This window comes from Pipra filicauda, unplaced genomic scaffold (assembly GCF_003945595.2).
Source record: "Pipra filicauda isolate LSUMZ 115617 unplaced genomic scaffold, ASM394559v2 scaffold1_size10287979_pilon, whole genome shotgun sequence".
NCBI classification, from domain to species: domain Eukaryota; kingdom Metazoa; phylum Chordata; class Aves; order Passeriformes; family Pipridae; genus Pipra; species Pipra filicauda.
The window spans coordinates 5094433-5119711 of NW_024104310.1; the positions used below are offsets into that span (position 1 = coordinate 5094433).

The 25279-nt window shown below is 39.6% G+C and overlaps 1 protein-coding gene across 3 annotated transcripts in view; it reads right to left on the minus strand.

Moving 5' to 3' along the window:
• Positions 1–3346: 3346 nt before the first annotated feature.
• Positions 3347–25279, minus strand: part of GAD2 (glutamate decarboxylase 2) — a 41634-nt gene continuing 19701 nt past the window's right edge. For all 3 annotated transcript variants that reach the window (XM_027717366.2, XM_039380744.1, XM_039380743.1), the window contains 9 exons: positions 21877–21956; positions 18732–18786; positions 17178–17294; positions 16003–16067; positions 12095–12173; positions 10254–10403; positions 8370–8477; positions 6660–6749; positions 3347–6002 (listed from right to left, as the gene is read on the minus strand). In XM_027717366.2, coding sequence (XP_027573167.1) covers positions 5829–6002; positions 6660–6749; positions 8370–8477; positions 10254–10403; positions 12095–12173; positions 16003–16067; positions 17178–17294; positions 18732–18786; positions 21877–21956 — 918 coding nt within the window. In that variant the 3' untranslated portion in view covers positions 3347–5828. The remainder of the gene's footprint in view (positions 6003–6659; positions 6750–8369; positions 8478–10253; positions 10404–12094; positions 12174–16002; positions 16068–17177; positions 17295–18731; positions 18787–21876; positions 21957–25279) is intronic.

The window sequence follows — 25279 nt, forward strand, 5'->3', positions numbered from 1 at the left end:
TGCTGGTGCAAGAGCAAATAGCCATAGGATAAGGGATGCAGATTCATAACTCATCAAGATGTGTTCTCCTAGATGGGATCTGGTGTTTGCTGCAGAAGGAAAGTGCAGTATCCCACCTCCCCGAGGAAGGACAGCTTTATTGGTCCAATCTCCAGGAATCTTCTCTGCAGGCACTGTGCAGAGCTGTTGTCCTGGTTTCTTTGAGCTTTCTGCAGCCAGGAGGTTTTATCAAACATGCTGGTGGAGGTCATGCATCTGGGAATTCACGAAAGGAAACAGCAGCTCTGAACTCCCTATGTTCCAAAGTCAAGTTCATTGAAAGCTGAATCCAAACAGAGAATTGCCTGGAAGCTTCATATTTTATTTCCACAGTCTCTTCTGATCAGAAGGAAACATTGGTGAAAGAAAAAAATCCTCATATGAGTTGAAGTCCTGTGCACCAAGTCTCTTCAATGCTTTTAGATCTGGAGCTGACAGTATTACAGCTTTTACTGCTACCAGGTTTGGGCTTTCACGGGCTGCCAATGCCAATACACACAGCAGTGGTTCATCTGAACCGGGAAATTAGCTGGTGTAGCTGTTTGGCAAGGACTATTGTGGAGTCACTTCCCATGGTGGGCATTGCCTCTCAGCACAGGAGCACCTGGGAAGCTCTGCTGGGCAGTCCCAGTGTGTGTGCAGTCGCCAACCACACTGCCTGATCACTCTTTATAGACTGTCTTTAAAAAGCTGCGGTCTGCAGCTAACTATTTTATCATAAGCCATTTCTTTTTAGTTTCTCAGAGCAACAAAAATATGTTTACATCAAGTCCCAAACATCTGTTCTTTCTTCCAGAACTGCTTTCATTACCAGGACAGAGGAGGATGGGTAGGAAAATAGAAGTCCGTCATGCAGAGAGTGTAGAAGTGGGAGAAAGTGGAAATTTACTGATACAGGATTATATAAAATGATAAAAGTTTCTAGGGTAATGGGGCAAATTAAGTATAGGTACTCTTACGTTCCCTGTCCTGCATGTTAATTTAATGCTTGTTGTGCAGAACATATCTTTCTGCAGCTAAATAGTTAAAATAAATCTTACATGCCAAATGAAGTGTTTTGGAAAGAAAGGTTGCCTAGTTGTGTGGTTTTCAAGACTTTTGAGTCATAAGCATCTAAAATCTTTCTATGGAATATGAGGACTCCTTTAGAAATTTCACATACTGCAGAGCAGTACACTGAAGTTGCATTCCTGATTATTTGCCAAAGACCTCTGTGAAATTATCCATAGGGGATTAGAGGTCACAGGCTGAAAGTTACTAAAGGACTGGGATTAAGCAATGTGGGTTCACATCGTGGAAGTTAAGTCTCTGAATGCCTTTGGGATTCTCAGCATCAGGCATCAGCTGGAGTGAGAACGTGCACAGGGGCAGCCGTTGCAGAGTAGTGGTAGAACTGGAGGTTTCCATCCTTGCTTGGCTTGTGACTTTTCCGTGCCTGGAGAAAACAGCCTTTGCTCTGTTCATGCAATATGAACTTACAGAGCTGATTTTTTTTCATCTTTCTTTGTGAAGTGAGAATTTCAGCAGCAAGGCTTTTATTCTAATAAAAAAGAGTATTCCTTTTCTTCTGAGTCTAATCTCAGACCCAATGTCTTACTCCAAAGTACGGTGTAAAATCCATACACCTGCATCCTATAGTGCCATAACGAACAGTGCCACAACCTGCAGACATTCTGTCTTGTCAGTGAAGAGCAAAGTCAGGGCTGTAATTCTTCCAGCTGCAGCACTTGGCTTTCCCTTAATGGCTGAATTACTCCCTTTAGTTAGGTTGGTCATGTATAAAGTCAATGGTTCAGTCACTGTAAGTCCAAGACATTAACATATTAAAGACAGTGTTCTGTGTCTTTCTGTGGAGCTCACTTTCTATCTAGAATGATTTTCTACTTGGCAGTTAGCCTGGCTGAGTCAGATAAAAGATACAGGTTTTCTTGAGCTCTGTCTTGCTTTGTTCCTTCCTTAACCATGCTGGAACACGTTCATTACAACTAACTTGATACTTAAACCTGCCTTACTTGGAGCTGTGGTCTTCAGGATAGATGAGGGATTCTCTCTGGGTCCCTCCTAGAGGACACTGGCAGAAGAGCAAGCAGCATTCATGAGGTGCTAAAATCACTTAGACCCAATCACCATGTCAGCCATGTTTTGTGTGGTCCATCTTGTTTTGTCAGACCAGCTGGGCTGAGAACTTCAGCTTTTTATCTCCCCTTCAGCCCCTCTCATGCTCTGATCAACATGGATCCTGGGCTGAGGATTTGCAGAAGCTGCAGGAGAGCCCACCTACACTGTTTTTTCTATATTAACCCTGCACCGGCTGTTAACTACTCAGTGTCAAGCAAATCAATCACTTCTACAGATAGTCTTGCTGTTCTTTACAGGTATGGACTTCAAAATCATGTGCTGATGTTCACACCTCTCTCTCTGCCTGTCTTAAGTGCAGACAGGATTCTCTGCTAAACAGAGTTGGACAAATCTTTTCCAGCCCACTGTCTCTCAGGGAGGCTCCATGCGGCTCTTGGGGGGAATGGGTTTAGAGCAAAGCCCAAGCTCACACACTCCTGTGAGCATAGTGCTCCAAAAGGCTCCCTCTACCAGTGCCAAATGAAGAGCTTCATCGAGGTAAGGACAGTAACATTCCCACATGTTCTCCCTCTCTGTATTTCCATACAGATCTCCCAGCTGTGCAGGGACTCAGCACAGGTGTTAATCTCAAATTCTCCTATAAAGAAATGATACAAAAAAAAATTCCATTTCAGGCAAAAGCTTTCTGACTGCTGCTGCTTTGACAGCATAGTTTGGTTTTCTTTCTCTGCTGCTGGCATCACACTGGGCAACACTTCAGAGGGTGGAAGGAAAATAGAGCAGACGGGTGACAGATTTTGAAGGAAGAAGGCCCTGGGCCAGGGGAGACATCACTATTAAAATCTTAGTTTTTGTATTGGTTGTCTTTTTCACTTCATGGCCCTTTTAAATTGTTGCCATTGTATAGTCTGGGCTGTCCTGGCAAGTGCCCTGACTGCTTTCCCTGCTGTGCTGAAGGCTGATTTGAGTTCATGGTTAATTTAGGGATAAGTACTTGTGTAATGAAAAGACAAAACAAAACATAAAAAAATTGACCCTGAGGAGAAAAAAGCAACTAAATCTGTCTTGTAAAGATAAGTTAAGGAATACCAGATGGCAGATTTACCCTGGTATGGTGGTGCTGAGTATTGCCTCACAAAGGGTCTGGTGATGGAATTTGTATTTTTATGTTACAGTAGTTAACAGAACACATCTCATAATGAAAAAATCCAGCAGGAGACATAGAAAGTTGCAATTAAACATTCCCTTTATTGGGGCCTTGCTCTGTAATGGCACAAGTGATAAACTCTCAGAGTGCCCATCAGTGTTGCTAATGAAAAGACCCAGAGTCACATTTTACACTTTTATTTGGATTTAGATCAACACCACAAATAAGATACTTTGGTCAAACACAAGAACAGATTGCTACGCCGCTCTTTCCTGGCTGCAATAAGTACAGTAATGTGTAAAAAAAAAAATGCTGGTTCTCCTGGAACACCAAATGTAAATCTTGGATTGGCACATACATGTAATAAATACATTGTTTGCACTTAGCACTTTAAAACGGAATTGCACATGCAAGATGTAACCAGGCTACTGATCACCTTCATCATTGTCCCTGTTCTATTTTTACTTCACAAGTTCTTTGCTTGCCTTTTTCCCAGCAAGAAAAAAGAATATAATTTGCTGCTCTACTCAGTATTTCAGTGATTGGTCTGCTGATTTTGACATGTTTAGCAAAGGTCACATTGAAGGCCTTCCTGATAGAATTGGTATCTCCTCTATAGCTTGACTTGCAACATTATGCATCGCAGGTAGCAATGGAAGTTCACTGAAGTGAGGTGAAAGGCCTGCCCAAAAGCTAACACGGAGAGGTTAACACCAAGCAAAGATATAGTAGAGGGACGGGTGTGAATGCAGTTCTTACAATATCAAGAGTCAATACTACTACTACACAAATAGTAACATATCAATAATATATTGTACAAGCTTATACAGCAACACATGTTGATTTGCAACATTGTACAGTTAAATCTAAAGTGCACAGCCTCAATCTGAGGTGACAAAACAGTACTATCAATATAATAAAGGCAACACAATTACAGACACAATTTATTTCCTCTTTATGTCCTCATCATATTACATTGAATCAATACTCCATTTATCTATTTTAGATGAAATTAAAACCACATTGCACTTCTTTTTTTGTTTCAAGTATTTTAAAGACAGCAAAACAATATTGCTTTACAAACACAAGTTGGCTGTTTAGGCAAAGTTAAAACCAAAACTTTAGTAGGGTTATAAGTAGACAGGCCTAAGCCGCAGAACTCTTACCAACACTTCCAGACATTGGGGGGAAAAAGGAAAAATTTCAGTTTCCATGCCAGAGACACCTCTAGTGTTAAGGAATGATGCAGCAAATGAATTCTACAAGAGTTATGCTTCTAAAAAGGTTGTGAGGATCTGTGTGGCTGTTTTTTGGTAGATATAGCCTTATCTCAATTTTTGTGCAACTTCAAAAGCTGCTGTAGACAAGGATGGAGTCCAGCACTGTGAAAATCCTTTGACAAAATAGTTTGTTACTTAGATCTCATCCCTGTCACTCAGATTACAGTCATATTTAATTTAGGCCTTGTCTTACAGACCTGTACATCTGTAAGAAGTCTTTACCTTCTTAATGTAGCTGTGAGGTTGTATGCTATTTTTTTAGTAAGAATTTCAGAAAATTAAAATTTTCCATGTAGTTTTTGGACTGTGCATAGCAAAAATACTTTTGAGATAAGCATTTATTTAGACATGTGACTTTTTTTTTAATAGGCTTTTTAAACACAGAAACAGAAACCATCTAAATACAACCTTATTTCAGTCTTGGTTAGCACTGTATACAGATTGTGCGTCTGCTTAGGCCAAGTGGGAAACATAATTAGGAATAATAGCATCCTATTGTTGCACTATAATTGATCTTATTAAGTGGTTGTAAGAGCTGCAGTACTCTTGAGGTTTTTCAGTAATCAATCCTGGAGATGTACAATCCATATGACATGGAGAAAGAATTTATTATGTGGGTTTATATTTTAAAATAAGCACTAATAAATATTTGAGGCACCTCCATTAAAAGAAAAAGAATCCTAGTGAATTTTCAGCTTCTGTCCTTGCAGTTTTATAACCCATATAAAATAAAAATATATAGTTTACAAAATAGGATTTTTTATATATATATATATTTCCTTTTGTAAAACTATACCTATTTAAATACATTTGAAATGTTGCTATAGGTAAATTAGAAATTCTGTTCTAATACTACGAAAAAGGCAAAATCCTTTCACTTTCAAACATACAGTATGTATATTCTGCATCTCACCACCCCTGCCGCCTGCTTCTTCCAATTTGATTTTGTCATAATTTTGGGCAACTTTGGCATCATTCAGTCCAATTGCTTTTTAATTTAAAGAAATCACTGTGTTAAAACTTGGGATAATATTTAAGTATCTTCTGTTCTTTCTTATTTGTATCAATGCAGCTTTTTGTGCAGCTAATTATTAAGGAGGCATTTTAAAACTCAGGAAAGGACTTTAAAGGAGCCATGTTTCTTGATTTTAAACTGTACTCTACTCCAACGCCACAATATAGAAATAGATTTACTTTGGAACAAACTACAGATACATTCGCACAGTTTGTGACAACTTAATTGTCTACTTAGAGGTCCAGGAACAGACTTTCACACCCAGTTATTATAAATCTTGTCCCAGGCGTTCTATTTCATCAATCAGGAAATCAATGTCTTGGTGAGTTGCCGCAGGGTTTGAGATGACCATCCGGAAGAAGTTTGCTTTGTCTCCCAGGGGCTGATAACTCACCATGGTTGTGCCGTACTCCATCATCCTGGCTTTTATCACTGGTGCCACCTGCAGAGTAACAAAACGCAGAGGGTGATGATGATTATTATTATTGTAATTATTATAATTATTTTCATTATCATCCTCATCCTCATTATTACTAAAACAGAGTATGTTTTCTTTTTTTAAAAAATACGAAGAGCTACAAGAAACAGTTGAAATGAAATCACATTCAATATCGATAAAAACATTAACCCCCACTAAGGAACAAATATCTCATTGAAAAGACACTGGGTTTATCCTGTTTCTTTGTCCTGCTCATAAAATCACTGGGGAAATTTCCCTCTGCTAACTTTCTCAATATTGCTGTTTTTTGTAGTGTTCAAAACATGGTTACAGTCGTTTACCATCTTCTTTTCATATGCCAAAGTGCTGTAGTATTATTGAACTTCTCCTGCACTTGCTGGGTTTAGTGATTGCAGTTCACAGTAATTTCAGTAAATACACATGGAGGAAATAAATGCTCTAGAGATCAGGCAAACCTAAGGAATACAAACTTGGGGACCAGAGCAAGGTGGTGCCACACTAACCTGCAGTAAAATAATCATGGAGGTGTCATTTGCCAGAACATCATGAGGTGACCGTGCCCCAGAGATCATTTTGGGGACTGCCTGCCTGATAGGGTTTCACTGTTCCCTGAGTGATATCCCGGAGGACACTGCTTACCTTCATCAGGCGGCTCGTTCTTTCTTCACTGTCTTCCATACCACGCAAGCTGGGAGGTAAGTACCAGAAGCAGACATTTGTGTGCTGAGGCTAAACACAGAATAATAATGGTTTACACCGTAAGAAATGCTCGTAATATCTCAATTGCAATTAAGTTCATGCCTTCCTTCCCACTCATACATCATACTGTGACAGCAGTCAATGATTTTCATTATTGTGGTCCACTGAGAGTCATCATCATTATTAATGCAGAAAAGATAATTTTAAGCAATTTATTCTCAGGGTGTCAGATCGCATCTGACGCAGAAACACATCATCCAGCTGGGCAAATATATTTATGCCTTTCTGAGAAGCGTCTAGATTTTGCAGATCCTGTCCCCTCCAGGGACTGGAGGGCTCATGTAGCTAAAGCAAGAGTCTATTACAGATAATTTAGAGGTGAAGACCGTGTCATTTACTTTTATTAGATGACAGAATAATATAGAATCTGATTCCGTAAACAGGAGTCACAGGTGGTGCATAAGACAGTTTAAGATTTTCTTACATTGAATGAAATTTATTCTCAATTTGATTCAGCTAGCTGCTATATTAATATGCATGCACCACAGTGTCTTATCTCATTTAATGACTATGAGAGAAAGGAGAAAGGTATAAAGTAAGAACTAGTTGACATTTTGTGTATTTCTGCAATATCCCAACAGTTGCCTGCTTTACTATGTTCATCTTTGCTGGATGCTGAATGGGTGAGTTACAGCAACTCCTACTGCTGCCAGTTCCTTTACTCATCATCAGACCCAGTGGACCAAATTCAGTGATGATGCGTGAGGTGGGGAAAATAAATTCCATAGTGGCATGCTTGGGTATGAGCTTGTAATCTCTGAAGAAACATAGTGATGTTTAACCTTGTTCTCTTTAAGGCAAAACACCACTTAACTTTATAACAGGGGTCTCTACCAGGCCTGTCCCCTGCCACCACAGCTGGAGAGGGTTGTCCACAAAGCGATGGTCAAACACCAGACAGTCAGTCTGGTGCCGTTCAGAGGTATGGCCACCCAACCCAGGCTGCACTGCCTTGCCCTGGGCGCTGTGTTCCAGCTGAACACCTGGCATCCAGGGGTCCAATCTCAGCTGGACTCCCTCCACAGAAATAGAGACATTTGCACTCTACACAGGTGCAACTTCTGCCCCATGAGCCAGCTGGGCTCCCAAACAACACTAGACCCTGCCCTGCTGTGCCACACCACATCACAGCAGGGATCACAGTGCAGACCACCCCATGTTAACCCAGGTCCCCTGCAACTGCCCACCTGAGGATGCTGATAAAACCACTTTGCACAACTGTACTTCTGGAGCTGTGTGGGGCACTGTAACCCCCACTCCTAAGAGACCCTGCTATTAGGAAACTACAACTTGTTTTTATTACATAGGAGCTGGTTCTAATTGTGTGTGTGTATGCTGTGTTAGGATGAGATACCAGTGTTTAGTTTCAGCAGGGTTAAACTGAGCAGACTGAACATTCATGCACAGCTGCCTCAACTTCCTTGTCCCTGGATCCCATGAGGAAGAGAGGTATTGGCACAACAACATGTTTTGTTACAAGGGTCCCTGCTTTCTGTCTCATGCTGTTTGATTTGACCTGTTGGTAGCATCCCAATAGGTAACCAAGGCAAACAGCGTTGACCAACTGAGAAAAGAAGCTGCAATACATACCTTTCCATCAAACACCATTTCATACCCTTCTCTGTTCTTTATTTTATTGTATAGGTATTCTGCTAGTTCCAAGCACTTATCAATTTGTGCTTCAAATCCTGTGGTTCCCTTTACAGAGAGATGAAGAAAAGAAGTTACTTAAATATCTGTTCCGTGAATCAAAATAACAGAAGGACCACACAGCACTTGCCAACACAGCAGCACAATTCCCCTCTCAGAAGTGTCTGTGAGACCAATTAGGGACCTGATTCTACGTGATGAAGGGCACTTTGTGAAGCAGAGCTCATTTGTCTCTAGCTCTTGCCACTGACTCTCCTGTAGCCACTTCTGCAAAATAAGCATCAGGTACTTGTTGGTTCCCAAGAACATTTTGCTGAGAACCTGAATAACACCTTTGACAAAGGGTGCCCTTGGCAGATTTTCCAGAGAGGCTGAGGATGGTTTTGGACAGCTTGGACTGGCACAGAGGAGGGTCCTTAGAAGGTGTTAAGTTCCAGACATGGGGAGTCTCCCATTTTCAGAATAAGGAATTTTTAATCTTCCAGGTATGATATGCTTGAGGATTTTCCAATAATTTTTTTTTCTTTTTCAGTTAAGCACAGAATGGGCAGATACACTTTTAGAGCCTGGTCTGATGCCTGTGAAAATGCACACTCTGTTTTAGATACTGCCCTGCCTCTTTACTGTTTTTTTGTCTTCTTTTCTAACAGATACTACATAAACCCAGAAGATGTGTTTTTAAGAGCTGCAGAAAAACCTGCTTTTTCTTCTCTGGCAGAAGTCATAATCCACTCTGTGACATCATAATTGTTCCTGCAATCACCAACTGTGATGCCTCAAACAAAGGATTCAGCTTCAAGAGGAAGGAAGGGGAATAAACAGCTGGAATAGATAAACTCTCTAAGAAACACACATCCTATTTTGTAATGTTAATATTACAAGCAGGGTGTGAGAAGAGAAAAAGCAGTACAAGGCATATTGAAAAAATGGGCTTTAGAAGAAATGTTTCTGAGTAAAGGATGGTTCTGGCAGTGCAGAACTGACTTAAAAGCCCATGTCATTATCCCTCTGTGTATAGAGATTTCAAAACAGGATAGAGCTAGCACAGCCCCGGGAGAAAGGCTCGGAGTAAAAGAGAGACATGTGGCTAAAATCTCCTATCACTCTGCAGTCCCCAGTTAGCATAACAGCTATTGCAACCGCAGAAACGTCCATCCTCCCTTACAGACTCCCACAACTCCTCAGAGTTTTAATGAAGCACATGAGGATCTTTAAGGCTTTCTGGAAATGAAAACAGTGATGTCATATCCTCTGAACAAACCTGAGGCAAACTGACATAAAAGATTGGATAAATACACCCAAGAACTTATTTAACAATATTCTACAAATACAGATGAATTAATCATTAGAGCTAGTGTTTTACAGATTTCCCATTGAAGATCTTTTGATGAGTTTTCCTCTACTCCTTCAAAAGATGGAGTATCTTTGGAGTAGATCATATCTACTGCATGCAACGAAACTAGGTATTCCAGTCTTGATTTGCCAGGTTTAATTTCTGAATGTCATTTAAACATCCTTTTATTTCCAGAAATCTTTGTAACAACATTCCTAGGTATATGATTTATGCTATTAGACTCCTATAGTTACGCAAAGCAAATGCTATGCAAAGCCATAGAGTTCAAGTTTCAAAATCATTTGTGCTGCTTAGAAGCTCAATTGTTAAAAGTATAAAAACCACAGAAAATAATGGTGTTCTTTCTTTCATGTTATATATGTGAAATTCAGGTCAGATACTTTCTAAAATGATGATTACAATAAAAAAAAGCCAACTGTATCTGGTGTGCATTACTTTAAGGCAAACAAATCTATAGCAGGCAGTCCTACCTTTGCCCTCCACATCAGCCATAGTTTGAAGACATCCACATGCCGTCCACATTGCAAAGCCTTGTCTCCCGTGTCGTAAGACAGGTCGTAGTGCTTGTCTTGTTGAAAGAGGTAGGAAGCATGCATTTGATTGCAACTCTGCATCAATCCCTTATAGAAATAAAGACACAAGCAAAGTGATGTTGGCACAGATATGACTACTGCTTTGAGGGTTGCTTTGGGTGAGAAATTACAAACACCCAAATCAGTGGAATATGTGTCCAAGCGCAAAAGGAAGATCAAAAAAAAGGACAAAATTAGACTCAGTTCTCCATAGACTAAGTTTTTCACATCCCTTTCAGTGCCCAAGACACCTTGGTACCTGACCCAGCAATGTGTAATATACTCCTAGATCTAAGGCATTTTTTTAAAAAAGCTGGACATTGTGTTTCTTAGCATCATTATGCTTAAGTTCATTTTTGGATCTTGCTTTCTATTCTTTGTTCTGGTTCCTTTTTCTCCTTTCCTTGGAAGGTATCTTTTCCGGTCGAGTTGGTGACTAATCTAATATCACAGAACTTTTCAATTGTTTGGTCTCTAAAATTCTGATTTTTATTGTTTTTTTTTTCTTTGTAGAAACAGTTATTTTCTGCAAAGTCCTCAGCTGCAGATTGGATGCTTAAGTGGTATAGAAAGCTTTGAACAGACAGAAGAGCATATGGCCTTTAAAAAGCCAGCTAGAGCTATTTCTGGGTTGCAACATCCCATTCTGAGAGGCAGCTTTGTGGGAGGGACAGAAGCCAACAAGGTGAGGAAACCTGGCTCATGAAAGCATGAGGTTTCCTTTTTAGCTTTTAAAGTAAAATGCAGAGAGCCATGTTCTGGTTCCAGTTAAGACCTCAACCAAGTTTATGGTATACCTTAGGGCTGTTGCCTAAAACAGCAATTTCCAGTCCAAGAAGAATAAAAACTTGGCTGTTTATCATCAAGTCTAATCTTTATGTATAACTCAAAACTGAGATAGCAAAATGAGAGGGGGACAAACTCCTGACTTTCTCCTAATCTGAGCCATCTGTTCTCACTAGAGGTCAAGGATGGTACTGACTTCAGCCAGGCAGAATTTGTCTCATGGAACTGACCCAGAGGGCAAATAAAAGCCAGTTTCTCTTTTCCTAAGTGCAATCACTTTGTATTACAATCTGTTGTACAGCTGCTAGCAAAACAGCAACCAGCTTTTTGATAGCTGGTCTATTAAGTGGTGGTTGTATAGCAGCTGTCCCAGTAACTGATGGTTATATGAAAATTACAGGCTTGAAGGGTAATTCTAATTCTACTGCTAAATAAAATGTCTACTTTTTAATACAAGTGAACTTAGTGCATCATTTTTACTTCCAGGTGCCCCAAAGTGGATATATAGATCACAGCTGGGTAGGAATATCACCAAAGTCTAGAAAGTTTAAAGATGCCTCGATTCTGGACCAAATGTTGTGCTGCATGTATACAATGTCATTCATCCCGAGAGAATGAGAGTTTGCCTAGAGTTACATTTTATGCTACACAGCAATTTATGGGGTTACACAGCTATGCACCCACAACTTAACTATGGACATTTTAAATGGAAAGTCAAAAAACTCTGTAAAGATATTGCCATTGATGGGCTCTATCATTTCTTCTAGACAGCTGCTTTAATTCTTTTTGCAGTCACAGCCTGAGCATGTAACTAGAGGTCTATTTCTCAGTTTTTTTTTTATAATCATCACATTAGCAAATATTAGCTATGACACATTTATGAGGACAGTATCCAGGATTTTCAGAAGCAAAACCCCAGAAAGGAGCAGAGAAGCACATATACTGTGACATACCTCTTCTCTTACTAGGAGGGCCGAACACTGCAGCGGGACGCCCATCATCTTGTGAGGGTTCCAGGTCACTGAGTTAGCCCTAGGACAGCAAACCACGTGAAACTCAAGGCATTGTACTATGTGATGAAATCACAGAAGCATTTAGAAATAATTAGAATAATAATGAACACGTAGCTATGCGCACCTTTTTCTGTTTCTGAGCAAGCAGAGTTGTAAGAAATCAGGAAAGCAATATAAGGAAAGCAATGCCTTCACAGGGGACTAATCTATGCTAGTTGGTTTTTGGATGACAATCCTGGCAACGTACCACATTGCTCTATCCACTAAACTTAATCAGTATTGAACTTTCTGGGGAGTCATCTATACTTTATAAACATAGGGAAAACTTCCTAAAAACACCCACTTGACTGATGAACTTTCTAAAATTGCACAGCTGATTAAAGATGCAGATAGGAAGCTGGCAAACTCGCAGATTCCCTCCCTCTGACTCCAGTTTCAGCAAGATTTTAGTAAGGAGCTTACAAAGGCATTTTTTAAAAATTCCTTTAAATGCTTCTGGGTATCACTAAGTAACTCTGAGTAACTTGGAAAACCTGGCCCAAAGTAATTTTTCCTGTTGCTGCGATGATGGCAAATTTTCATAGCTCCTCAATTTTAGCTTGGCTATGGCAATTCACATGACCACAGTAATAAGCACAGGATTGATCCATCTTGCCACAAAAGAGTCTGATCCCATCTCCCTTCAGGACACATCTGCTGGAAAAATTACTGTCAGTCTAAACTTTGTGAATAAACAGGGTGCTGATACAATACAGTCTATTGTATTGTATACAGAAGAGGCATTTGGGACTGTGTTGAGGGCTGAATGGAAGATTGTCCAGTTGTTTATTACTTCAATTTTGTGTTATGCTTGACTGGCTATTTTTTTGATTACTATTATTACATATTATGATTAGCTGATAAATGTATATACTTGCATCCTATTTGGCAGGCTATCAATGATACACAGTGCACAGTATTTCACCTAGTGCACTGATTTGCATTTTCATGGTATAAACTGGCATAAATCAGTCAACTGAGACATGTGAAAACTTAAAGGACACAGACACATTTGCAGGTAACATTAACGTGAACAGAGGCGAGTATGTTAGTATCTGGCAGTGTTCTCCTTAGTAGGACCTGGAGACAGGTTTATGCATGTCCTGCCAAATTGCTTCCACTCCTTCAAAGCAAGCAACTTCGAAATTCACATGGACATAGGCAGTAGTTCTGTGCTTTCTTCTTTGCTATTTAAATGGAACTGTGCAAGTGCCTGATGCAAAATCTGTAGGGAACAGTCTTCCACAGGCAACATCTGGCCACTTGGCTTGGCTTTTTCAGTATTTGGCAGCTTTTAATCAGCTCAGTCAGTCATCTGATTACAACATCAAAGCTAGTGATTCTGAACATGCATTCAGGTCTATGAATTTCCTTTGATATGATACTTTTTAATTTTTATTTGTGCCTATGCAAAATCAAGCAGAAATTCTTTAAGAGATCTCTAGGTAATAATAGTGGTATGGGTTCTCTCAAAGAAAAGGATTATTCACTGACAATAGCCAGATGTAAATTATCTGTCTAAAACATTTAATTTACCCTAAGGTCATTTATTTACCCAATGACATACCAATTGCACACAGAAAAAAATTAATTATGTAAAGTAAAAATCCACCATTTTTCATTTGTTATCAGTTATTTTGGGCTTTGGCCATCAGCATGTGTTTGTAGAAATTGCTGGTTGAGACAAACAGTGACGTAAAAAAAGCTACATGAATCTGCAGATATTTTCTAAAAGCATCTCATGTTTGCCCAAATAACCGAGCACCAAGTATCTGTGGGGTTTTTTTGCTGTGGGTCAAAGATACAAAAAAAATTTCCTTTGGAGATTTTGAATTGATGACAGGAGAGATTCACAACTGTCAGAATTTGGTCCTCAGCCATCATTAAATACAGACTGAGGTGCATTCACTGACCAGCCACAGCCCCGGAAAGGATGTCCAGACCCTATATGGGAGCACTCATACACTGCAAACATGTTTTTCTTATGTAGCTGTCACTTCCTGAGACTTTGGAAAAGGGATACCAGGCTGAAACTCCTGATGGTGGCCAGACCTATCTGCTCCAGAGACTGGGGCACATGCTTCCTCCAGGGTGCCTTCAAGCAGCTTGAAATCTGCCCTGTGGGGACTGGAGGGCACAGTAAGGATAGTCCTGCAACTCCTGCTGTCTGTTATGGATATTTCTGCTGGACTGCCTATTACCAGAAGGATGTGAATACTCAGAGCACAGCGTGCTCCAGTTAATGCTCCCTCCTTGTACCTTTCTTCCCTATCAAACATGAGTACAAGCTTTAGTTCTCTTCTATTCAGACCTGTAACAACTCAATTATCTACCATGAAACAGGAGTGTCCATAAAAGTTCAGTCTGCTCAAAATGTTCCCACATCTGAGATCTGGACAAACTGAAATGAGCTGCTGTGTCCATCAAGCAGAGGAACAGCACTGGAAAAAACAAGCTTCCTTAATTTACTGCCAAACATATGGAGATGGTGCTTATTAAAGAACTAAATAAAATCCAGTGGAGTTCTGGATCTAAAGCATATTGTTTGGAAAATTCTCCAAAATAGATTTAACCTGAATTTTTCATTCCAGCATAATTTGGACAGCAATTTGGGAGGCAAATCCTTTGTTTCATACTCTGCCTTCATAAGCAACTAGGTGGATTTTTCTAACTTGCTGGATATTTGGATAGATGTCCTTTTAATGTATGATATGTAATTTTGGAGTGTTGCAGGCAGTCTTAACTAAATCAAATTCATAGAACCATTGGCTGGTTTCCAAATTTTGCATGTGAGATGTATGAGAAAGGAACTGAATCATCAAAGTATCCTCCTAATCTCCAGGAACAGGATGAGAAAGTTGTTTGTAATTTTAATTGACAAGGAACAGCAATGTGATTTATTGACACGAAAGGTAGAAGGGAGTAACAATTTGCTCTCAAATACCATGAGCTTCGGGAAATATACTAATGTAAAAGTGACTCCATCTAGCCCAGTATACTGTCTCTAGAAAGTGGACTAAACAGGTGACTGGAAGAATTCAAAATGGGGCAAACATATATTAACTTTCTCTAAATACCCTCTGAGCTCCCACTCAGTTGTGGCTCATGGAAATCCCAAATACTTTTTATTTTTCTTTCCTTGAATGCAGGTAAATCTTAACATCCTAGGGAAAGGATTTCCACAGTTTAACTAAAAGGTTCTGAGTAAGCAGTTGTTTTTAAGCTCAGTCTTTTCAGGCTGGACTAGCATCACTTATGTTCATCTGTATGTATCTGCAATCTTCATGAGCTCATGACTATGACTATGTGTATATATCCAGGCTCAGATATACTGAGAAGACATCACTAACACAGCCTGAAGAGGGCTATTCTCTCCAGAAGTGACAGAGAAGGACATCTGCCCAAACTGCAGGTGCATCCACCTTTTATACTTAAGATTTCCGTACACAAAACCTCCAAGATTAATTTCTTAGAAAAATACAATGGCTAAATCATGCTGGACACTGAATCAGAGAATGCTGCAGAAACAACTCTGGACCTGAGAATGCATGGTGGAAGAACAAAAAAACAAATATAAAATGTCTGCTGGATGTAGTACAAAACAACGTGCCACGTCACCGTAGCATTGAACAAAGGAAAGACACTTAGCAATGCTACTTCAACTGGAAGGACAGTTTGCATGATTTCTTCCTACTGTATCTTGGAGATAACATGGATCTTTAATTTCATTCATAGGCATTGCTATGGTAATCACAAGTGTGTTAAAATGCATTTAATAAATGACTTTTATTAATACTAATAAATCATACCTTTCAATGCCGTTTAACTTCCATTTGTGTTTTCTTGACATCAGAAGCCCACCACCCCATGCTCCCTGGAAGGCAAGACACATTATCTTAATGAGAACTCTGCTTTTCTCCATGATGACATCTGTGTGTTCACATCTGTGTTTGGGACCCTTTCTTTTTTCTTGCTGATGTGGCACATTCCAAAATGACCAGGCAGATGGGGCCTGAGGCATTAGCTGTGCTAACAATTTTCTTCCAGTAGCTTGGAAGCAGCAGTTAATAGGCCATAAACCAGGCATCCACTCTTTATCATCTGCTAACCCCTCACTCGCCCCTCCTCTGACCTCCTCTGACACGGCACATCGAGTTGCCCCATGCTATAATTAACGACTTGCAGAGCTGCTCCTGGGTAAGCTGCATTTTCTCTTGGTGCTAACAAACCAGGCGGAGATCTCAGCTGCTCTGGGGAGTTTTCATCATATTTTGGACCCACTATTGCTTGCCCTATACTCATTTGCTTTCTTCACGGAAATTTGGGACAAGCAGGCGTTTCATGCAACTGGGAAGTACTTAAGGTAAATACAAATTCTTCCTTTGAATTGGACTGATTTTGGCTGACACAGTAATCCAAAAGCAAGACATTCAGCCCTATGCAAAGTCAATTACAAAGCCTCTTTGGAGAAAAGATTTGCAAAAATGACACAGAAGCCATTCTAGGGCTGAAAGATGATCCTTCAGAAAGATTTCTTGGCAAGAGCCCAGATAAAGCTAAGTAACCAATCTGATAAAATTCCCTAGCATTTGCATTAACCTGATCAGCAATTTGCAGTACTTTATTCCAGACAAATGCAGACTTTTCCTTATGTATTTATTTTTCAGCTGCTGCAGAAGCTGAGTCAGTGCTCAGTATGGTTCTTATGTATTTCTTTACTAATGGCATTTAGAGATAAAGCTGAAAGCTAAAAGCACTCGAACTAGGTCATCTTTAAATGTCCCAGTTGCTAGAAGTACAACTACAGTCACAGCTCCTAGAACATCCCTCTGACCTGAGTCTTTCAGAAGAGTGGGAAGTCAGTGCTTGGATGTTAGACTTAATTACAGGACCCAAACACAATGGATTTTGTACAAGATGACACTGTTCAAAATTAATGCTAATACACCTTGTAATCCAGCCCTCCACGAAAGATGGTACTTACATCCACATGCATCCAAATTTTGTATTTCTTGCAGATGTCTGCAATAGCTATGAGAGGATCGAATGCCCCGTACACTGTTGTCCCAGCTGTCGCACTCACCAGAAAAGGAACAAATCCCTGCAAGAAAGCAGAGAGGTTTGCATGGTCGGAGTGCTGCAGCCCCCTCAACCTGCAGCAGTCCCAGCTCCCCTTGTGCTGCCCTCACAGTGAGCCCACAAGAGTCTCCCGGAGGGCATCCTTGCTATGTTAGGACTGGTTTTCTCAAAGTTCAGACGTCAGCGATATTTTAGTTTCTACCTTAAGGTGGCAGCAAACTTCCAAACCAGCATCCTCCATCTAGTAGGATACATGAGACAGGTAAGGGCTCAACAGAACAATTCTGCTTCACACCACCTGCTTGAAACAAAAAAGTCTGTGCTACAGGACACAGAAAAACCTCACCCAGGCACCACAGTGAGAGAAACATTTTTAGTGGACTGTGCCCTGGGCTGCACTGGAATTATCCCAGCAAGTGCCTGGACATATGGTGTCCCAGTTTTGTCAGTGGGAACACTGTGCATGTGAGTGTCTCCTGGGGCAGAGGACAGGGGAGTTGTGGGGTTCACTTCCAGCCCCATCCCTCCTGCAGAACAGGGAGACAGCATGAGGAAGGAAAAGACAGCAGCCTCCACAGAGGCCAGGGATCATCTCTTGGATTCCCTCTGCTACATGCTGTGCCTCACAGCAGAGCACTCACCATCTATCACGTTTGCACTATGAGGTCTGGGGTCTGCCAAAATTTATACCAGTGTTTCATTTTAATTTCATCTGTAGTTCTGTTGATTCCATACGGAGTACTCGGAGGTCAAGAGTGGTTACCTTTTTTTTTTGCATAACTGGAGCTTAAACCATCTGAAAGGTCTAACCTTCCTTCTACAATAGTCCATAGGTTTGGCTGCACCTCTATTGTCATTTTTCCTTATTTTTTAATCTACTGTATTGCCTTTCTTGGAAAAAGTGAGCTTTTAATGAAGACCTGTGTTATTCATGAGCTTTGACTGCTGTGTGCCTAATGAGTATTTACATAAATGCTGAAAGCATAGGGCTGAGCTCATTGCATACTTTAATCTGATGTTTTAATTCTAGCTTCTGTTAACAAACACATACAAAAGTAGTGCATATTTAGAGATGTGTGGATTTTAGTTTATTTTCAATTCATTTGGTGAGTCCACGAGGAGTATTTTCAATGCATTACAATATAATAAAATCCCCGAAATGATTACTCTGTTTTTGACAATATTCAGCTGAGAAACTACATCATAGGCTGACGATATAAAAAAGGAGGATGTTAAGCAGAACGACATATAAAAAGAAAGTGAAATGGACATTATGAAGTAGCTCTAAACCTATTTTCTCAGCAACTCTTGCCTCATTAATTGGAAGGCTACATTTCTGAGAAATAAATAAAAACTTAGTGGGCAAGCCTGTGTTGTTTTACAAAGGAAAGCAAAACAACTAGCTGTACCATTCTTGGCTTTTTTTCTTCTTTGGAAGAAGAAAAGCAGGTAAACTTACTTTTTGTTTGGCTTCAACAATTCTTCTTTCAAGGTCTGATGGGATCATTTTCCCTCTGGAGCAAGAGAGAGTTGTATCAGTAATTCGATCTTGAAATCAGCTTCTGCTGTTACTTCTTCACTTAACAGGAAACCCAAAGAAGGACCAAAGTGACTTTTTTTCCCAAGGGTTATGTAACAATGAAGAACACAGAAAGGCTCTGTCCACTAGTCTTAGTTTTTATCCTAATTATTTAGTCAATATATTTGCATAAATATGGTGATGGTAATTGAGAGAAGTTATCTCATGGCCACTGCCATTAAAGACTGATGCTGCTCCATGGAGCCTCCTGTTCCTGTCTGATGTTACAGTCCTGGGAATAAGCTCCAGGCTCCCAGGGAGAGGCTCAGCCCAGCATCCCAAGAATCTGCTGGGTGCCAAATACCACAGTCCCCTCTCAGCAGGCACAGAAAATGCCAGCTGAGCTGCATGGCCATGAGCAGTACAGCTCAGCTGTGCTGTAAACAGTTGTCTCTGTGTTTCCATCCCAGGGGTGAACTTGTTTCAGGGTGACTATACTACGCTTTAGTGCATTACATGTTTGCATTTGCCTGAAGCAAGGTGTGAGAGAAACTACCAGTCTAGACTCATTAAATGCACTGTCAGGCTCTTTGCATTGTCTGTATTTGTAACACCTCTAGTATGATCCATCTACCTCAGATTCAGACTCAGTGCTATAAAGCTTGAAGGCTAATTTAGGAAATCCTTCAAATGAATTAGGTATAAGACAAACCAGTGCTGATACTGATATTGAGGTTAAAGTTTTCTTTGCTTTAGACACAAAAAAGACTATCAAAGAAGAGACAGTATGAATAACAGCAATACAAACATGATAGCTTTCCACAGTACAGAAATAGTCTTCACTGGCTTTGAGTGTTGTACATTTAGATTAATATCAATTTTTAAAGACTTCTTCAGATTTTTTCTTTCATTAAGCCCTGATTTCCTTTTGCTATAAAAAAGGAACAACCTTTACTAAAGCTCAAGACAGTAGTTACAAGGAAACTAATAAAACAATTACTTTTAGTTTGATTTTGCACAAAAACCCTGAACTGTTTTCATTATATTTGGATGCATGTAAATTCTTTTTAATTATTAATTTATTTTGATAAGATGCTGTTGGTTTTCTAAGTTTTCAGCCTTACACAGCTTACAATAAGATGATATTTAAGTAGAAATAGGTTTGTACTGCCGACTTTTTTGCAAAATCTCTCCTGCTTATTCAAAGCACTAAAATACTGAAAGAATAACTGAAAATAAAAAGCTCTACAAGTCTAAAAATTAGCCCTGATTTTTCTTGCAGAAATTCAAAGAAAGGTCTCAAGAGTACTCAACTCAGTGTGAGTTCCCCCCAGACATGTGTACATGTTCAGAGAAAAGCAGTAGTTGTCTGGTGCTTAAAAACTGTTTTTGGGATCATTAGTGGAATAAAGAAAATAAAACTATGCCAAAGGAAGGCAATGAGTTTCTCCTCAAAATATAATTCAGATGTTGTTGTTCTTTAATAGTTTCTAATTTAGTAAGCTTGTGCTTAGAAACACACACGGAACTTGGCAGTTGCTTTCATTACCCAAAATTTTTTTACCAAGACAAGTGATTATCCAGCCCCTGGGCTCACTGAGTACATGCAGGAATTTATGGACAAGACAGTGCAATGCCCAAGCAATGTCAAGCTTTACCAGTAAACCAGGCAAACTTGGCAGGTGTGGGTCAGGATGGGAAAGAGCCACCAGGAAGTATGCTTGTTCATGCTGGAAACATCAAAAACATCTCATGGTGCTCCTTCACCCATCCACAGGTACACATCTTCACAGAGGGTCATCTCAACCGCACCAGCCCACATCCTGTGCAAACAATTTGCTCTGTCCCTGTGGTGTCTGCTGGGATTTGGTGACACACGCAGTAATCCTGCTGTTTACTTCAGTGTGGGCAGGGTAAGCATTGTGGTTTTCACAGAAAACCTTCATGTTGAATTTGCACAAGAAGAAAAGGAAGACAAGACTTCATTGATCCACATTTGTCTTTAGTGAATAGAAATAACTGGAGGTTTATTTTGATGTGTGTTGGTTGTTTTGACGTTGTCACTAAATCCTCTTCAAGGTGTGCTCAGTCTTTTGTTAACAGAGATAACAAGTCCACAAGTCAATATGCAGGCACCGCGATTAGCACTATGAATTGCTTAGTTGGTGCTTTTTTTTTTAATGTGGGAGCAGAGAATTTTGATAGCAGCAAAACCTTATGCTAGAGACATAAGCAATTCAGTACCTTATAACAATGACAGACTCAAATAGCATTTTCTATTGAAAAGACTCTCAGGAGAATCAATAAGGATTGTTCTATTAATTTTTGTCCCATAGAAAGTTTTTTCCTTAAAACTGAAAATCATCATCAGAAGATGTTGATTTTGTAAAGTGGGTTTTCACAGAGAATTGAAACATTTTATTTGGGTGTGTTAAGAAAGAAGTTATCTACCCCTGTTTTTTGGGAGCCTATGTGACACCTGTAGATTAGTTTCCTGCTGTGCTACTCCTTTCCAGGGTCCATCATCCTCCTTGGCTTATGCTGCCCACAATGCTGCCAAGATCCTTCTCTTCACATCTCATTGCAAGAGTGTGCCCATCAAGGGCACTGAGGGAAATGCAGTCCAGCTATGAAAAATGGTGGGGGCATGAAGCAATAGAAATGAAGCATTGGCAAATCCTCCTAAATAATATACTCATAAAAAAGGCCCACTTCTCCTCATGTCTCTAAATGCCCTGTTTTGACCAAAGCAAGCTTCCTCCTGGTATCTTAGCACAACATGTAAAGAAGGATGTTAGCTTGATATTGTTTCACTTCAGGATGAAATAAAAAGGAGTATCAGAAAGCCCTGAGGAAGGGCACTTGTAACACTTTTGATGAACTCCAAAAACTGATTCATGAAGAAGTTACTGACAGAGACAGTTCCTCCAGCAGGAGAAATTAGTGTGAGGCTGCTGAAGATGACAGAGTTATAAAAAATTATACCAACTGCTGAGCACATCCTACATGCTCTTTCTGAGTCGAGCACCTGACGATCTTCTTCTACATACTGACAAGAAGAGCTGTATTTGACATCTTCACTTACCTTTCATCACATCTAATCAAAATCACACTATCTGTACCAATACCCAAGGCTGCAGCTCCTTTCTTCACAGAAAAGTGGCTCTGAAAAATACATTTATTATTTATTAATTTGATTATTATTTATCTAATTTAATATAAACCATGACCCTCTTGCAAGCCCTTCAGCAAGAAGTCCCACACAGGCAATAATTCCATTCATAGCCTTTTTGGAAACTGATCACTTTAATCTGAGGCTTTGTGTCAGCTCACTACTGTCAACTGAGAAACAGCAATCACTCTAATCTGAATTTACTCCTGGAACATTAAATACACAGTTGTGGCTGATGACGGACTCAAATTCTGTCCTTGATGCATAACTGCAGCTTCTACTGCTTGTACGGATTCAGCTGTGAGCTTGATTTACTGATACAGAATATTCTTCCCCAGGGAACTCAGTTTGTGATGTCCAGAGTGATGTGTTATTATGTAACTTTATGCCAAACAATATACTGAGAGAAATTAAGATAGTAAGCCTAATTGTGATCTCATGCCAGCGAAAGCTAGTAATAACTCCTACTAATAAACAGAGCTACTTCAGTTTAAAATCAGAACAGTCTATTAGTAAGACTATTAGTTAATCTGTATGTACAGAATACGACGTGGAAGTTACATACCAGAGTGCAAGTTTACCTAATTTTCTCTCACTCACAGGACTTAACTCCTGAGCCAATGTTGGTTTACAATTCTAATTTAAATGATAATGAAATACTTTTACATCAAATTATACTCCCAAGAATCTGATTTTGTATTAACTCCAACCCAGCTGTTAACGATACTGTCCAAAGTAATTTTAACTACAGATTATTAAACTTTAAAAAATGGAAATTCTTCATGTATACTACAGTACCATTAGCTTAGGACGTAACACTATAAAAAAGATCAAGAACATAAAAATGTAACAAGGCTTTTTAAGTGTCCACAATGTTAAAGAAGAAAGGAAGACCTAGTTTGCAGAAGACTACAAAGCAGAGAAGTAATCACTAATGCTTTGTCAACGGAGTATTTGGCTTCAACAGTAATGCAAGTGGCAGAGCTGAAAGGAAAGAGATTAATACAATGGTTACACACGCGTGCTCCGCTTAAAGGTCTTGAAGTCAGAGGGATTTCACTGCATACTAAAGGGCTCCATACATAATGAACACTTTGAGAATGAAAATAAATTCTAAGCCAACTTAATGAAAGAAGAAGAAGAGTAGAACCGCAATATGCACATTCAACTCAATAAGGAAAAACCTCTATGTTTAAAAAATTGCTCAAGAGCAATTTTGATTGAGTCTTGACTGCTATGGTTAAGGTTGCATAAGAGTGTCCACTCCAAATTCCTTTTTTCAGATTTCTCTTGAGCCAAGATTCACTGATGATGCATGGACAATTTGAAAATACTTTCTCAGGTAAATATTTTTCATACTACATTCATTTTTTAAATGCAGTGGGTTGGTACATGGGACATGGCTGCAGTTTAACCAACAATGTGTATTGAGCAGCCATTGAACGTGTTGCCTAGACGTAAAATCAGCTTTAAGGCCCTAGTACAGCAAACCACCCCAGTCCCTGAACTAAGCACATTCTGAAACGTAACATCCACAGTTTGGACTGACTGCCTAAACTGATGACCGAGTGAAACGCATACTCATCACTTAGATGAGCTACAGGGGATTTAGGCTTGTGCTTAAGTGTTTTGCTGTATTAGACTGGGTTCATTGTAGCTATCCTAAACAAGTTTACGTCATCAAGTAGGCTTCCTCTGCATTCTGGGGGAAACAGGCACCTCCAGGTGAGGATTTATCCAGCATAAGGGTGGTTGGTTTGGAGTGGGTGCTGAATGACAACAGGTAAAGAGGTTTCTACCCTTTCCCTATGGACCAAGTCCTGTGCTATCTGCTGTCTGTGAGAGTAAGAAGTGTACAGCATCTGCTGCCACCAGCACTCTTGACACTACACGTTTGATTTTAACACTATGGCATTGTCCAGCCTATTAAAACCACTGGTCAGTGATATGTTCACATTAGAGAAGGAGTTTGCCCTGCTGTTTTTCTAGTTGTGAGTCACAAGATGCTAGGAAGTATTTATGCATTGAATATCACAGCTCAGCCATCACACTGGTATTTTTCATGGGACATTATTTATTTCATAAAATTGAATTTCTGAACAAACATATTTCCATGAGCTTCATCACCTTCACTAAATGCAGTGGACTTTTTCCCAGTACAAATGCACTGTAGATGAAGGCTTGGATTGTGATCAATTCACAAACCTCTAAATGCTGAAGGCTCTTCCCAGCCTTGGGGCCACCCTGAGCCCTATGGGGCAGCAGTGCAACTTTGTGAGAGCAGGGAGGAGGACAGGCCATGAGAAGGCTACTGGCAGGAGAAGGCTCATGAAAAATTCCCAATTTTAGGAAGGTATCTTTGAACTTTGCAGAAATAGAAACAGAGCTAGAATACTGCCAGTATAATGACAGTTCATAGGTGTGCCATATGAAGTGAGAATTGAATTTATACACTTTAAAAAAATTAATCTGTTTTTAATTTATGTATTACACAAACTGATGTGCACATACTGGTTAGTGTAATACAAAAATGCAGGCACAGATTTAGGAGTGAAGAATCACAGATATATTTCACTGGGTTTTGAGTCAATGACATTACATTAATTAATTTTGCTCCTTATTCCACACTAGTTAAAAAAGATTTAATATTGCAATTTTTTTTCTATTAGAAAACAGAACTATTCAAAATGCCTTAAAAAGAAAATACAGATTTGAATGATTTTTGGAAGAAAATTAAGCCCATGCACTCAAAGGCATCCACTGGAATATGGCCAAGCTCAGCTGCCTCTCTGAGAAGTCTCATGGCACTGCTAAAACAGCACGAGGGACAAAAAAAAGAATGTAGTGTTGATAGCTCAGTTGCCTGAAGGCTTTTTACAAACTAAAGGGAATTCAGTGGTCAGGAACCAAATTGGTTTAGGGATAAATTGGGAAGAAATACAGAAGTTGGTGCACAGAAGGGCAAATGCAATTACAATTTCTAAACAAACTCTGAATACAAAATTACTTTATCTGTGTATACAGTCAAAGATGTATGACTGCTGTTATGTTTTCATGTCTTAGAATAACACCAGAGGAATTACTCCAATTGCTTTAAATGCTCTGAAAGAGCCAGGATGAAGGTAAAATAGAAAAAATATAGTTGTAAGAGCAAAGAAAACTTTCCTAACCATAAACATTAAACTTTGGTTTAATATTCCTATGATGATGCTGAAAATTTCGTTGCCTGTGTAATTATAATGGTAAACACAGAAAAAGATAAAGGTCAAAGAGAAGAAAAGGTTTGCCAAAATAAACCTGATTAGGCAGAACTACT